The sequence below is a fragment of the Myotis nattereri genome (genome assembly GCF_964212035.1).
Source record: "Myotis nattereri genome assembly, chromosome: 19".
Classification (NCBI taxonomy): domain Eukaryota; kingdom Metazoa; phylum Chordata; class Mammalia; order Chiroptera; family Vespertilionidae; genus Myotis; species Myotis nattereri.
The window spans coordinates 6,420,742-6,435,175 of NC_138095.1; the positions used below are offsets into that span (position 1 = coordinate 6,420,742).

Consider the following 14,434-nt stretch of genomic DNA (forward strand, 5'->3'; position numbering starts at 1 on the left):
GCACTCTCTGGCTGCCCTGCCCTGGGACCTTGCATGGGTTAAGATAAACAGGCTAAACCAGCGTTCTGCTCGGCTTTGGTTTAACAAGTGATGTGGTCATTGTCCTTCCTGAGGGCGGTGAGCCTCCCTCTTACTGGGTTTGGCTGGAGCCCACACCAGCCTCTAATCCTCTGTGTAATGGGCCCACGCCAGGCTCTGGCCTCTGTGTAACCGGCTGTCCTCCTCTCTTCTCTCCCCGCAGACACACTGTCAGTACCGCGCTGGTCCCCGCAGATCTCTCGCAGAGACCTTAGCAACTCCATCAAGCACAGGTAGGCTGGATTCCTACCTCCCGGCATGGTGAGGGCTGGGCACTGTGACCCCCGTGGTGGGGAGAGGCTGGGCAGATGTGTCACTCCAGCTGCTATGTCACCATGCTGCTCTCGCGTGGGCCAGGCTAAACCTCAGCGTGACAGCCGGGGACTGAGATGTTTGCGTCTTACTAACCTGGCCCATGTGAAATTAGCACATAATGGTTAAAAGCCAGGGCTTTGGAGTTTGAGTGACCTGTGTTCCAATCCCAGATAGTAAAGCAGCAGTTCTCAACCTGTGGGTCACGACTCCTTTGGGGGTCGAACAACCCTTTCACAGGGGTCGCCTAAGACCATCGGAAAACACATAGATAATTACATATTGTTTTTGTGATTAATCACTATGCTTTAATTACGTTCAATGTGTAACAATGAAAATACATCCTGCATATCAGATATTTACATGACGATTCATAACAGTAGCAAAATTACAGTTATAAAGTAGCAACGAAAATAATTTTATGGTTGGGGGTCACCACAACATGAGGAACTGTATGACAGGGTCGCGGCATTAGGAAGGTTGAGAACCACTGTAGTAAAGCTTTTCAGCCTTGAGGAAGTTACTTAACCTCTCTGAGGCACAATTTTCTCATCAGATAATTCTGCCTACCCACAGGGTGGTCATGAGGATTAAATGAGATACTATATTAAATGCTAAGCAAAGGCCCTGGCATATAATAACCACTTAATAACTGGTATCCTTGTCAAAACGAATGCTTTACATCCTAGTTTTGGGTCAGAAGACTCAGGAATGGATGCTCACTTCTTCTGAGGTGTCAGTCAATGCAGAGCTGCGGCCACGCTGGGTGCATGGGGCCACCTCTCCAGGGACACGCCTGCCCTTTCAGGAGGGAGATTTGTAACTACTAGTCATCCCTTATAAGAAGTTCTTTACTTTCCACAGTTTAGCTCATTATCCTCACAGTCTCCTCACAAACACTGTGGGGTAAATGGCAAAAGTGTGGTCATGTCCATTTGACAGATTGGAAAGCTGAGGCCCTGGACGATTCAGTGATGGATCTACAAGCCAGCTGACCTCGGCACTTTGTGTTCTTTGAACATGCTGCTGAGAGGTTTCTTTGCACCAAGGACTCCGAGAATGGGCTGAGGGACTGGTTCACTCATTCATGGATTCTTTCCACTCGTATTTGTGGAGAATTTCTGTGCCTTGGCTGCAGCACTGAGAGAGATGTAGACCCGCGTCCTTAAGGATCTCATGGTCTAGTGGAGGGTTAGGCAGCAAACAGACCAGGACAGTAGGGAGAGATTAGGGCTATGGGTGTGGAGGGCAGTGCGCTGTCCTGGAAAGGCATCTCATCAACAGTTCTTGAAGGAAATATGTTGACAGGACACTTGTGAAGTCTCAAATGAGAAAGTGGCGGAGGAAGTAGTGCGAAACATGTGATAGACACATCAATGGTCAGGTAGCGAGATGCAGAGAGAGGGGCATCAAAGGGGCCTGCTTTTTGTTTCTTTCCTCTGCACTGCCCCTGGCTCAGCTCCACCCCTGGACTGGCCTCACCCCTGGCTGAGCAACACCCCCTGACCCAGTTCTCCCCCCTGGATTGGCCTCACCCCTGGCTAAGCAACACCCCCTGACCCAGTTCTCCCCCCTGGATTGGCCTCACCCCTGGCTGAGCAACACCCCCTGACCCAGTTCTCCCCCCTGGATTGGCCTCACCCCTGGCTAAGCAACACCCCCTGACCCAGTTCTCCCCCCTGGATTGGCCTCACCCCTGGCTGAGCAACACCCCCTGACCCAGTTCTCCCCCCTGGATTGGCCTCACCCCTGGCTAAGCAACACCCCCTGACCCAGTTCTCCCCCCTGGATTGGCCTCACCCCTGGCTAAGCAACACCCCTGACTCGGTTCTCCCCCTGGATTGACCTCACCCCCTGGCTGAGCAACACCCCCTGACCCAGTTCTCCCCCCTGGATTGGCCTCACCCCTGGCTAAGCAACACCCCTGACTCGGTTCTCCCCCCTGGATTGACCTCACCCCTGGCTAAGCAACACCCCCTGACCCAGTTCTCCCCCCTGGATTGGCCTCACCCCTGGCTAAGCAACACCCCCTGACCCAGTTCTCCCCCCTGGATTGACCTCACCCCTGGCTAAGCAACACCCCCTGACCCAGTTCTCCCCCCTGGATTGACCTCACCCCTGGCTAAGCAACACCCCCTGACCCAGTTCTCCCCCCTGGATTGGCCTCACCCCTGGCTAAGCAACACCCCTGACTCGGTTCTCCCCCTGGATTGACCTCACCCCCTGGCTGAGCAACACCCCCTGACCCAGTTCTCCCCCCTGGATTGGCCTCACCCCTGGCTAAGCAACACCCCTGACTCGGTTCTCCCCCCTGGATTGACCTCACCCCTGGCTAAGCAACACCCCTGACTCGGTTCTCCCCCTGGATTGGCCATGTTCTTGGCTCTGTTCCACTCCCTGGCTCAGCGCCTGCTGTCTCTTGGAGAAGAAAGTACCCAGGCACCCATCGGCTGGAAATGGAGGAATGCACCTCCATTCCTGCTGGTTCGTCGCTCTATGTCAGAGGCCTCCAAGCTGCCTTGGTTGCAGCAAGTGGTGGTGGTTGGGGAGGGAGAGGAGCTGATGTTCTGAAAGGCTTTCTTTTTAGGGGACTCTCCTACAGTTTGTGGTCTCAGCTTGTTGGGGCGTGGTCCCCTCTGGAAGCTTCCCAGGTGACATGGCGAGCAGCGATGGGGAATGGCTTAGCTGGACTTTCCGGAGGCCTTGTCTTGCTTTGGAAGCTCCAAGGACAGTTCCAGCCCCTTCCATAACTCTGCCCTAGAACTGAACTGGCACATACGTAGTAGGACATCAGGCAATATTTGTTGAATGACTGATTGACTGTTTAGGAATGATCAGGTAATACAGTCACAACCCAATTAATTGAGGGCTCACTATCTGTCAGGGGCTGTGTGAAAGCCCTGACACTTTTCATGACTGTGTTTAATCCTCCCGATGACCTATGAGGTAGGTACTGTTATTATCCCACTTTACAGATGAGGAAACTGAGGCTCCAGGGGTTTAAGCAAGTTGATTAAGTCACATCTTGGAAGAAGCAGGACTGGAATCAGATGCCAGCCTGGAGGTCTTACCTTTAAGGGGTTCATCCTGATAGAGACAGGTCAGTTGCCATCACCCTAACCTTGACCATTTTCTGTCTCTTTTCCACAGGTTTTCCACCAAGTACTGGATGTCTCAGACGTGCACAGTTTGTGGGAAAGGGATGCTTTTTGGCCTCAAGTGTAAAAATTGCAAGTAAGTGGCTGTACCTGGAAGCGTCTTCTCACGGTGCCTGATGTCAGCTAGCGCTTCATCGGGCCCTGAAATGGCTGGTGGGAGTTTGGTTTCTTGACTTTCAGTTGAGTTGCTTGTTCCGGTTTTCGGAAATCGATGTTAAATGATCCTGTATATTTGGGGAAGAGCTCAAGGGGAGCAGTTCTGAAAGAGAGCCCAAGCTGATGGGCGGTGCTGGAAATGAACGCATGGTGCTGCCTGCTGAGGCACGGGGCACCTTGCGTCTTCATAGCATCCAAGATAAGGGTTGGCAAACTTTTTCCAGAGCTGATCAGACAGTAAATATTCTAGGCTTTGCGTCTAGGCCATAGTGTCTCTGTTTCAACTATTTGGCTCTGCCATGTAGCTCAAAGGCAGCCAGAGACAATACCCAAATGAGCATGACACATTTATATATTTCCATAGAACCTTATTTGCATAAATATTCTGCCAGCTGGCCTGTGCCCCCTTGGCTGTAGTTTGCCAATCCCCGAGTTAGACTTTGTGAAATCTTTTTCTTCTTTATTGTTCCTCCTCTGAGCCAGGGGGTGGCGGGGGGGGGGGGGGGGGGCGGTGTGTGGTGATGATTCTCCCCATTTTGTAGATGTGAAAACTGAGTCTTGGCAAGGATAAATCTCCTGCCTGAAGTCACACAGCCAGGAAGTGGCAGTCAGGACTTAAACCCTGGCCCCTAACTTTTTTTGTGGCATCATGTTGGTCCCCAGTTCTCCCCCCACCCCACGTCCACACATACGTTCCAGGTCATGGCAGGCCAAAGGTGGGGAGGCTGTAGAAAAACTATGGTGGCCAATGTGGGCTCTTGAGTCAGACTAAGATGGCTTACATCCGGCTCTCTTGCTTTCTAGCGATGTAACCTTGGGCAAGTCCCCTCACGTTTCTGTTCTAGTGTTCTCATCTACACGACAGGAGTAGTCATCATACCTGCCTGCTGTGGCAGTGAGCGTTCAAGACATCAGCACTAACGGCACAGCCTGGTGCGGGGCAGGCTCAGACTCCTGTCCTCCGTCACAGGTCACACGTGCCTCTCTGCCTGGCCTCCCTCTCTCCTTCTGTAAACGTGTATCAGGTACCCACTCTGGTCCAATGACTGTGAAATAGTCAATAACGTTCAGCTATAGCAAAGAGTTACAGATGAATGTACGTCTGACTGCTGCCTGGAGCCACTTAGATTAAAAGATGGCAGGAGACTGCCTGACTGGCATCGCTCAGTGGTTGAGTGTGGACCTATGAATAAGGAGGTCATGGTTCAATTCCCTGTCAGGGCACATGCCCGGGTTGCAGGCTCCATCCCCAGTAGGGGGTGTGCAGGAGGCAGCTGATCAATGATTCTCTCTCATCATTAATGTTTCTATCTCTCTCCCTCTCCCTTCCTCTCTGAAATCAGAAAGACTGTGTGTGTGTGTGTATGTGTGTGTGTATGTGTGTGTGTGTATAAATTAAAATAAAAAAGATGGCAGGAAACCTTCTTCCTCTGTAGCCTTGTCTGTCCCACACTCTCAATGGGGCCCCTGCAGGCCCCACCCCCAGCCCTGCCGGTGATGGAGGTGGGCCGGCACGGCACAGGGACCCGGGCTCCCTCTTCCCGCCAGCCTGCAGGTCTCACCGGAGTGATGAGGGGAAGGCTCCCTTCCCCTGTGGGAAGGATTAGGTAGCTCCAGCCCCCAAGGAGCCTGCAGCTCCACGGACACGGGGAAGACAGACAGGACAGTAATACCAAGCATCTGTGTTGGGAGGCCCCCTGCCCACCTCGGCCCTCCACAGACCCAGGTTCTCGGGTGGGCCCCGAAGATGGCGGCCCCTGGTCTTTCCCAAGAGGCACAAGGCCAGGCCTGGGGTCCAGCCGGAAAGCTGTCTGATTTCCCCCGAACACCAGCCGCTCCCGGCTGTGCGCAGTCACACCGTGTTCTGCGGGGGACAAGGCAGCTTTCACAGCCTCACACTGCGGCGTGGAGGCTTTGAAGGCAGGTAATTAGGTGACAGGGACACAGCCAGGAGTCGGCCAGGCTGAGGCTTCCTGAGCCGTTTAATTTTCGGCACTGGATGCAGAACTCAGAGGCGTCCTGTGCTTCTGTCCTCTGTTCTGGAAGTAATGAGCAAAGGCTTGGAGCCGGCCAGGGGTTGGGGTGGGGGGGACTGGAGGAAGTATGAGGATCTGGGGGAGGGCTGGCTGCTAGAAGCACAGACTTTGGAAGCAGCCAGGACCGAGTTTGAGTCCCAGCTCCATCGCCCAACTCCCTGTATGAGTCTGAGCAAGACACGTGCCGTCTGGGAGCTTAGTTTCCTTATCTGTAAAGTGGGCGCACTAGGAGCACCCACCGCAGGACTGGTGGGAGGAGTCAGTGACACGTCCTTGCCCCCAGGTTACAAGGTTCTATTACAGAACTTTCTCCTCACTCACCTTGTGCAAAAGTGACTCCTGGTGTGAACACGGCAGAATTGAAGCCACGCTGTGCTCCGCTGTGCCGTGGGCACCAGTTTGCTGAGCCCTTAGGAAACCTGCCACGGTGGGAAGCAGACATGTCGCTGCTGCGGGGCCGGCACGCTCGGGAATTCCGACATGTCCCTGCGTAACTGCAGGGTGAGCGCGCCTCCAGGTTGGAGCGGTGAGCCCGCACCACGGGTCTCGCCAGCTACATTTGCACGTATTCTTCTGTGAATAAAACCCTCCGCTTTTGCATTAAGAACAGCGAGGATGGATGGTCATTGGTATTTGTTTTCAAAGGTAGCGACATTTTGGTCACACTTATGGGCAAGGTAGAAGGGTTGGAGGAGGGACAGAGACAGGTAGCACACAGACCCCACTGTCCAGGAGTTTAGGGGAGACAGCTGTTGAGAAATGAATTTCAGTGAAACAGACGTGCACGATAAAGACAGTGATGGGGAATTTCAGAGAGGTGGCACCAAGACTTGGGGGGGGAGGGAGGGGACAGCTTCTTAGAAAAAATGGGCAGAACCATTTGTTCATTTACTCATGAGATTTTTATAATTTTTTAAATCTGAAATAATAAGGTAACATGCTCAGCCTAGTACTTGGCCCATGATAAGACCTTAATAAACAAAAGTGAATACATTAGTTTGGGGTACCCCTCCACCCAGGAAGCCAGGAGACTCCGGAGTGTCTCACCCCCTTCCCTCCTGCTCCTGCGTCACGCCCACTTCCTCCGGAATTATCATCAGCTGTCTTGTTGGCGTTCTGAATAGAGAGATTAATGAACTAATAGGAAATTATGCTCGGAAAGCAATTTGCAGTTATCTAAATCGAGGCGTTTTCATCAAATAGGTTCTTGAGCGCGGAGTGGAGTTCCATTCTAAGTGGTCGGATGTCAGCACAATCCGAGTATTGTCTGATAACTGTGGGTTCAGCTGGCTGGAGTTTGCCTTTGCAAGAAGGTGTTGATGGCGTCCCCAGCCCTCGGTCATGTTATCTGCCTCTTCCTCTGTGTGCAGCTAGGCCTGGGACCTCTCCCCCATCTGCATCTCAGGGTGGCATTTGGGTGGCTGCACTCTAGAAAGCAAGAGTTGGAACAAGGTGCTTTTTTTTTCTGCATGTGCTGGAGTGTGGGAGGGAGAGGGTGTCTCCTAAAACCTCCATAACTCACTTGTAGGAATACCCTTCTCAGGCTCTGCCTCTAGGGGAGCCTAACTCAGTAAGACAGCACCAGAGTCCAGAGTTGGCAGCCAGAGAGAGCTGGGTTCAGGTTCTGGCTCTGCCGCCTCCCAGCTGGGCGACTCTGGAAAAGTTTCTAAACCTCTCTGATGGAAAACGAGGCTCATGCATACATTCATTCAAGGTGATAAGACATGTACTGGTAGAAACCTGGGTAGAAACCAAGTCACATTAATGACTTGGGAATTCCTTCAATCAGAATCTTTAAATAAGTTGTTCAGCATTTTCTTCATTGCAGAAATGGATTTTCTGTTAACGTAAAGTATAAACAACAAGAACCATTATCACCTCTGTGGGTTGAAGCAAGGTCAGTGGTCTGGAAAATCTAGCTTATTTCCTACTTCTCCATAGTTCTCGTTCTCTGTTTTTCTTTGGGGATTTTCTGAACCAGCCACCGTAGGAGACCAATGGAAGGGTTTATATCCGTGTTTCTCAATTGGGCACCGTTGCCATTTGGGGCCAGGTAATTTTTTGTCTAGGGATCTCTTGTGGATGTTTCAAAGAATTGCTGGCCTTCACCCACTAGATGCCAGTGGCCCCCAACTCTACCCTCAGTTGTGACAACCAAAAATGTCTCCAGACATTGCTAATGTTCCTGGGGTGGGGGAGGAAGGCAGCAAAATTGCCCTTGGTGGGCAAGCACTGCTTATATAGTAAATCACTCATTCCCGAGCCTTGGGACTGTGGTATGCATTGTTCCATTTCAGAGTGCTAGCATTATAGTGCTATTTCTTTCTTTTTCTTTTCTTTTTTTTTAAAGATCTTGTGCTTTTTAAACACATATATATCTTGATAGATTTCAGAGAGGAAGGGAGAGATAAAGAGAGAGAGAAATATCAATGATGAGAGAGAATCATTGATCAGCTGCCTCCTGCACGCCCCCACTGGGGATCAAGCCCACAACCCGGGCATGTGCGCTGACCAGGAATCAAACTGTGACCTCCTGGTTTATACGTCGACACTCAACCACTGAGCAACACTGGCCAGACTACAGTGCTGTTTCTAAAATAATCAACAGGTTATACAGTGATCAAACATCCTGGTTTGTCTGGGTTGACCCCTGCAAGTCCCATGTCCCAGGTTGGCTGGAGGCAGGTCCATGCTAACGGAAAGATCTCATGTTCCCACCAAGGTCACTGCCCACCTCATAAGCATCTCCCCAGGAAGGTAGAGCGTGGCATTTGGAACCCGAGGTAACCAGCGCTGGATTTTCCATTTGTCCCAGCGGGGTCTTAATGCCTTTCCCACAACCCCCCTCTTCTCCTGCCTGCAGTAGCCTGGCTGGACACGCTCTCATTTCTCTCCCTGCAAGCTGTCACTTTTACTGATTTTTGTTTAAATCAGCCATGTAGTCCTTTATCCAGTTTTGCTCTGTTAATGGACCTTTTCCCTTGGATTTCATGTGTTTGTTGGTTCCCTTCGTGCCCTGTATACCCCCTTAGCCTGTGTTCTTGCTTCAAATACAGTGTTTTGTCTGTGATGAGATAGAAGTGTGAAGTAGGCCATGGTTGGTTAGAGCGATTGGGTGCACTAATTTTCTCAGCTGTTGGAAAGCTGGGGCAATGATGAGCACCGATGTTGCAGCTGCTGCGAATTTCCTGGAAGCTTCAGGTACTTGTACAACAGGCAGGACATTGGCAGGATATAATTATGAGCGTGTGTTTCAGAGATCTCCAGCTTGAAGCCTGAACTTACTTTTCCATTAATAGAAACACTTCAGTTTTTGCCATAATCAGAGTGGGAATTCATGGTCCCTTATGTGCATTTTTACCTATTATAAGCAAAAATGTGGGTCTAATTACAGTTGTGTGAGGGATGATTATAACTTTACTGGGGGCTGAGGTGGGGGTTGAATGTGATGGTGATGGTGGTGGTGGTGATGATAGTGATGATGGTAGTGGTGGTGATGGTGATGGTGATGATGGTGATGGTGGTAGTGAAGATGGTGGTCGTGGTGGTGGTGGTGGTGGTGATGATAATATTATATATTGAAGATTTATTAAGTGCCATACATTTTGCTAAAAACATTATTTCATTTAATCCTTGCAACAACCATGGAAGATAAGGTCTGTTGTTATCCCCATTTTACAGATGAGGAAACAGAGACCTTTAGGATTAAATAACTGACCCAAATTCTCATGGTGGGTGGATCTGCTCTTCACACTTACATACAATCCTTCTGAATCAAGAACCTGGACTCCTATCCACTCACATGAGCTAAGGGCTGGCCACACAGAAGGGTGGCAACAAATGCTCCCCCACTCTGCTCCTCCTTGAACAAAATAATCAAAACGGAATGTGAGACTGATCTCAGCCTGACCCTGGACCAGAGCTATTTGTCTTTTTCTCATTCCTCCTGCCACTCTCTCCCATCAGCCTTTCTTGAATTGAAAGATGACAAATGGGTCTTCCTGTTCTGAGAAACACCTCCAGGTCCTGGGAGCTGTGACGACCCTGTGGCCATGGGCTCCTCTCTCGGGGAAGCTGGAGGGTGAGGAGGGTTGGAGGCATCCCCAGCAGCTAATTAAGCCCGCAGTTTCGGTACATATCCTCCCAGGGAGAGAACAGTGCTGGGGTTTCCTGAGAATTTTTCATTCAGCCCTGGGGCCTGTGGTCTGATTTATATGTCACAGTCCCCAGCACCTTTCTCATTCTGTCATCGGGGGTTTCTTTGTACGAGTTGTAGGCCAGAGAGTTCAACCCACTGCGTTGTCAGCAGTGAGGGAAGGGGTGTTTTGATTTCCTCCACTGAGGACATACGGAGATGTTTCTGGAAGCATTTGGCTCAAAGAAGACACCATAGGGGAGCCAGACTGAGACAACTGCTGGGTCAGGCGATTCAATGAAACAAAGCCCCAGGAGAAGGGGGTCCTGATTGGGTTTCCTGATTCCGCAGGAAGTGAGGAGCACTGAGCCAGGGACTAGGAAAAGGGGGTAGGAGAGGCGGGGAGGGGACCCTGGTGCCCTTTGATGGTAAATGTACTGCCAGAGGGGCCTTTCCAAAATGCTTACCCAGCCTCCACCTTCCTGCTTAAAATCCTTCCGTGGTTCCCCTTGCTCTCAGAATAAAGACCCACTCTCCTGCCCCATCCCTTGCTCACCTCTCCTTCCTCCCTCCCCGTGCCTCCTCTCCTCATGCCCAGAGGAAAGGAGAGCTCATATCATCCCTGCAGGGAAAAGCAAGGAAGGAAGCTGCCAGGTGGGGGAGGAGAGAGGGCGGGAAGGGAATGCAGAGAGGGACTTTTTTGCATTTCACCAACTTCAAGGGAAATGATGTATAAGGAACAGATACCATTTTTCAAAAACAAATTTTGATAGAGACTGTCAGTGCTCCGACGTCGGGAGCGTTGGACCCGTTTTCCATCTGTTGATGCTTCCTTGTTCTTCCCTCCTCTCTCTCCATCTCTCTGATGCTGATCCAGTGTGTTATGCACCAGCCACCAGACCAGGCACCGAGGGGGCAGTGGGGAAGGGAGCTGCAAGATGAGGAAGACCCAGATGCTGCCCTCCAGATAAATTCACGTATTTAATTTTCAGACGGAGAGGACATGTCATTTAGCCTGCAGCTCCTTTGGGGAATGAGATGTTCCGCGTAGGCAACTTTTCTGGACAACTGAAGCTTATCCTATTAGCCTTGAAAGTTAAAAAAAAAAAAAAAAAAAAAAGGAATCATTTTCAATGAAAGTTTTAAATCAAGTTTCCCGGCTGGATGTGGGCATCCTGTGGGCACTCGGTGTGCTTCAGCCCTGAAAGCAGAAACACTGCCTATTGGCTGCCTGAGTGGGTACTGACCTGGGCATTTTCTCATGGGACCCTCATCACAGTTTGCAATGAGGACCCTGGACCCCAGCGAAGCAGACGGATGTCCCCTTGGTCTGGGAAGGGTGGAACCTCAGGTCAGGCTTAGGTGTGGAACCACATACAACCGTTCCCATGCCTGGCAGTGGCCCAGAGCCGCCCTCCTGAATCCCGGTGCTCCTCTGGGCCAGGCCTGGTGCACACTTTTGTCCGTGGTCGTCAGCTGTGCGCTCCCCAGCCCCCCTTTCCCTCCTTGTGGGACAGAGCACCTGAGAAGGAAATTCACCATCAAGGACTGTGGGCTAAAGAGACACACGGGAGTGTGGCCAGAGGGCTTGGTTCTGGTGTGAGGGCTCTGGGACTGACCTCCCTGGTGTTCTGATTTCTGCCTCTTGTAATAATCATCGTGTCTTGGTTGGCCTCCCATGTTTCCACAGACTTTGAGGCAAGGACTCCAGGGCAGATGGTTGGTTTATTGGAGAGAAGATCCCAGCCCACACCAGCAGGGGAGTCGGGGAGAGACAGGGAAGGCAAAGCAACCAGCACAGCTGCCTCAAAGGGCAGTTATGGGCAACTTGGTCCAGCCCCACCTTGACACACCCCTGAGTTGTCCTACCGAAGAGAGAGGAGACTGAGAGATTCATCACCCAGCTCCCCATCGTGCTGTTTCAGGCTTCCTGCGTTTCAGCCAGCCCACCTTTCCAGCCAGAGAAGGTTGTCTGCGGAGGGTCTTAGGGGCTGGCTGTACCAATTAGCAATAATGACAATAACCACCATAGTAAGAAGGACAGCGCCTGCTGCTGCAAGTATCTGTCCAAGCACCTGATTCGTGTCATACTATTAGTCCTCATGCAGCCCCGTGAGGCAGGTGCTATGATTGTCCCCACTTCACAGGTAAGGAAACTGAGGCTCAGAGCCGGTCAGCCACTTGCCCAAGTTGTCACAGCCAGGAAGTAGGGGTGTAGGGATTTGAAGCCAGATTTATTCTGTATACTCTCCTGACCTCATTTCCCTGCTTTTGGGGGTGGGGGTGGGGGATGGTTTATTCTGTAAGAGTCAAGTTCCCAGACATCTCTCACCTGGGAGGGAGATTGTGCCCCTCTTACATGGTGGTTCTTAAACTCTGGAATACACTTGCTGGAAATTCACATTCAGCTACTGAATCAGAACCTCAGAGGGCAAACCTTGGGGAGCTGACTTGGGTGGAATCATGCATACGCTGGAAAAAAGATTCTTCGTAAGCAGGACATACGGTCTGCATTGTGCAACAGTTTGGCCTCGGTCCCTGTGACCCGCCCTCCAGGGTCTGTGTGGTTTCGGCACTTAGCTAGTCCTGCGGGCTGGATGAGCAGCCCTGGATGTGTGGGCACTGGTTCTGACATCTGGACCTCCACGCGAAGCCAAGAGCCTGAGCGTCGGAGCCGGTTCTTTGGGGCGTTCTGCATGAGCCGCGGTTGTGCTCCCACGCCTCGCTCTGCCCTCTGAGGCGGAGGGACTTCCACGCCATAGGCTGTTGGCCGCCACTGCAGTCACCTGGCTTGAGACGACTGTGCACGCTGCCAGTGGCCAGGACTTTCCCCTGGACGCTCACTCTGCTCGCTTCTACCACATCGGCGCCCCCCTCTCTGTGTGTAACCTGAATGTCCCACCCTCCCAGCAGGGAAGGAGACCTCCCATCACTGCCTTGGGTGGCTGTCTCCGACAGCTGGAGCCTTTAAGTAAAATCAGAGGCCACCACTGACCCAGCTATTCTGCCAGGGCCAGTCAGCTCCTCTGTTTTTCCATCTGCAAGATGGGAGGGATAGTAATACCTACTTCATAAGGTTGTTCTGAAGATCCAGTGGCATAGTGTCTATGAAATGTGTAGTACCATGGCTGTCAAATGAGTCTCCAAGTAAATGGTAGATGATTATTGGGATTGGAAGATGATGATGACGAAGATAAATACAGACTGATGGGGGGAATGTCTTTCATAGCATGAAGTGGGCACTGTTGAAGTGTCTACCCACTCTTGGGCCACCCAGGGCTGACCCGTGAGAGTGGTATGGCAGCAATCTCTCTCCAGAGTTAATTTCCTGGCTGCCAAGAATAATGTCTTTTCAGTAGCTGCCCCATCTCATCTTAAAATTTGGTATCCACAGTACTCAGAGCTTTCTGAACCACTGGGGTATTCCATCCATCCACCCACCCATTCACCCACCCACTGATCCATCTACCTGTCCATCCACCCATCTATCCACCCATTGACCCATCTACCCACCCATCCACACACTCATCGATTATTCTACCCACCCCTCAATCCATCTAGCCAGCTACCCACACACTGTTGTGGCAAGGGAGCATCCCCGAAAGGTTTATTAGGGGAGAATTCCCCCGTAAGCCAATAGAGTCCCATGCAGGTTACACACAGAGAGGGGGAGCTTATGGTAGACGTGAGCAGAGTGAGCATCCAGGGGAAAGTCCTGGTCACTGGCAGCGTGCACAGTCGTCTCAAGCCAGGTGACTGCAGTGGCGGCCAACAGCCTGTGGCGTGGAAGTCCCTCCGTGCTCTGAGCGTGACCCGTGCTACAGCCAAGCTTGAATGTTGAATGGTCAAAACTCTGAGTTCTTATAGCCCCCGAGGGGTGGAGATCCCACTCATATCGGAGTCCTGATGGAGCCTTTACCCAAATGTCCAGACTTGTGGTTTTGGGTGTTCCTGTTATACTCCATACCTCAGTCTTGACATAGTGCTTGACATGACTATCACAGCCGACAGTGACTCCATATTGGTTTGTAAAAGGTGTTCAAAAAGTCCACTCTGCTTTTGCTCTATATACCCATCCACCCATGCATTCATTCATCTGTCTGTTCATCTGTCCATGCATTTGTGCATCCACCCAACCATCTATCCATCCATTCATTATCCATCCATCTATGCATCCGTGAATGCATCCATCGCTCTGTTTATCCATGCATCTATCCATCCATCCATCATCCAACCGCCCTTCTCTCTCTTTCTCTCAGGTTAAAGTGCCACAACAAATGCACCAAAGAAGCCCCGCCCTGCCATCTCCTCATCATCCACCGAGGAGGTAAGTGTTTAACACTTGCTGCCAAGGACCAGCAATGCGGAATCAGCAGGGAGCTTGGAGCCTCCCTTGCTGACCCATGGAATCAGAATCCGCATTTCAGCAGGATCTGCAGCTGAGTCCTGTGCACTTTGAGGTTGAGAAGTGCTGCTCTGGAGCAGGAGTTACAAACTCAGATGCCTTCCAGGGCCAAGCAAGTGCCGTAAGAAAGAGAAGCTGGCCAGAGGGGGCCGTG

General features: G+C 51.5%; 1 protein-coding gene across 1 annotated transcript in view; it reads left to right on the forward strand.

Annotated features, from left to right (window-relative positions):
• KSR2 (kinase suppressor of ras 2) overlaps positions 1-14,434 on the forward strand; it is a gene marked incomplete at its 3' end in the record, with an annotated part of 271,370 nt that overhangs the window by 199,408 nt on the left and 57,528 nt on the right. Inside the window, exons 6-8 of the mRNA XM_081113682.1 lie at positions 242-311; positions 3,541-3,624; positions 14,135-14,208. Coding sequence (XP_080969808.1) covers positions 242-311; positions 3,541-3,624; positions 14,135-14,208 — 228 coding nt within the window. The remainder of the gene's footprint in view (positions 1-241; positions 312-3,540; positions 3,625-14,134; positions 14,209-14,434) is intronic.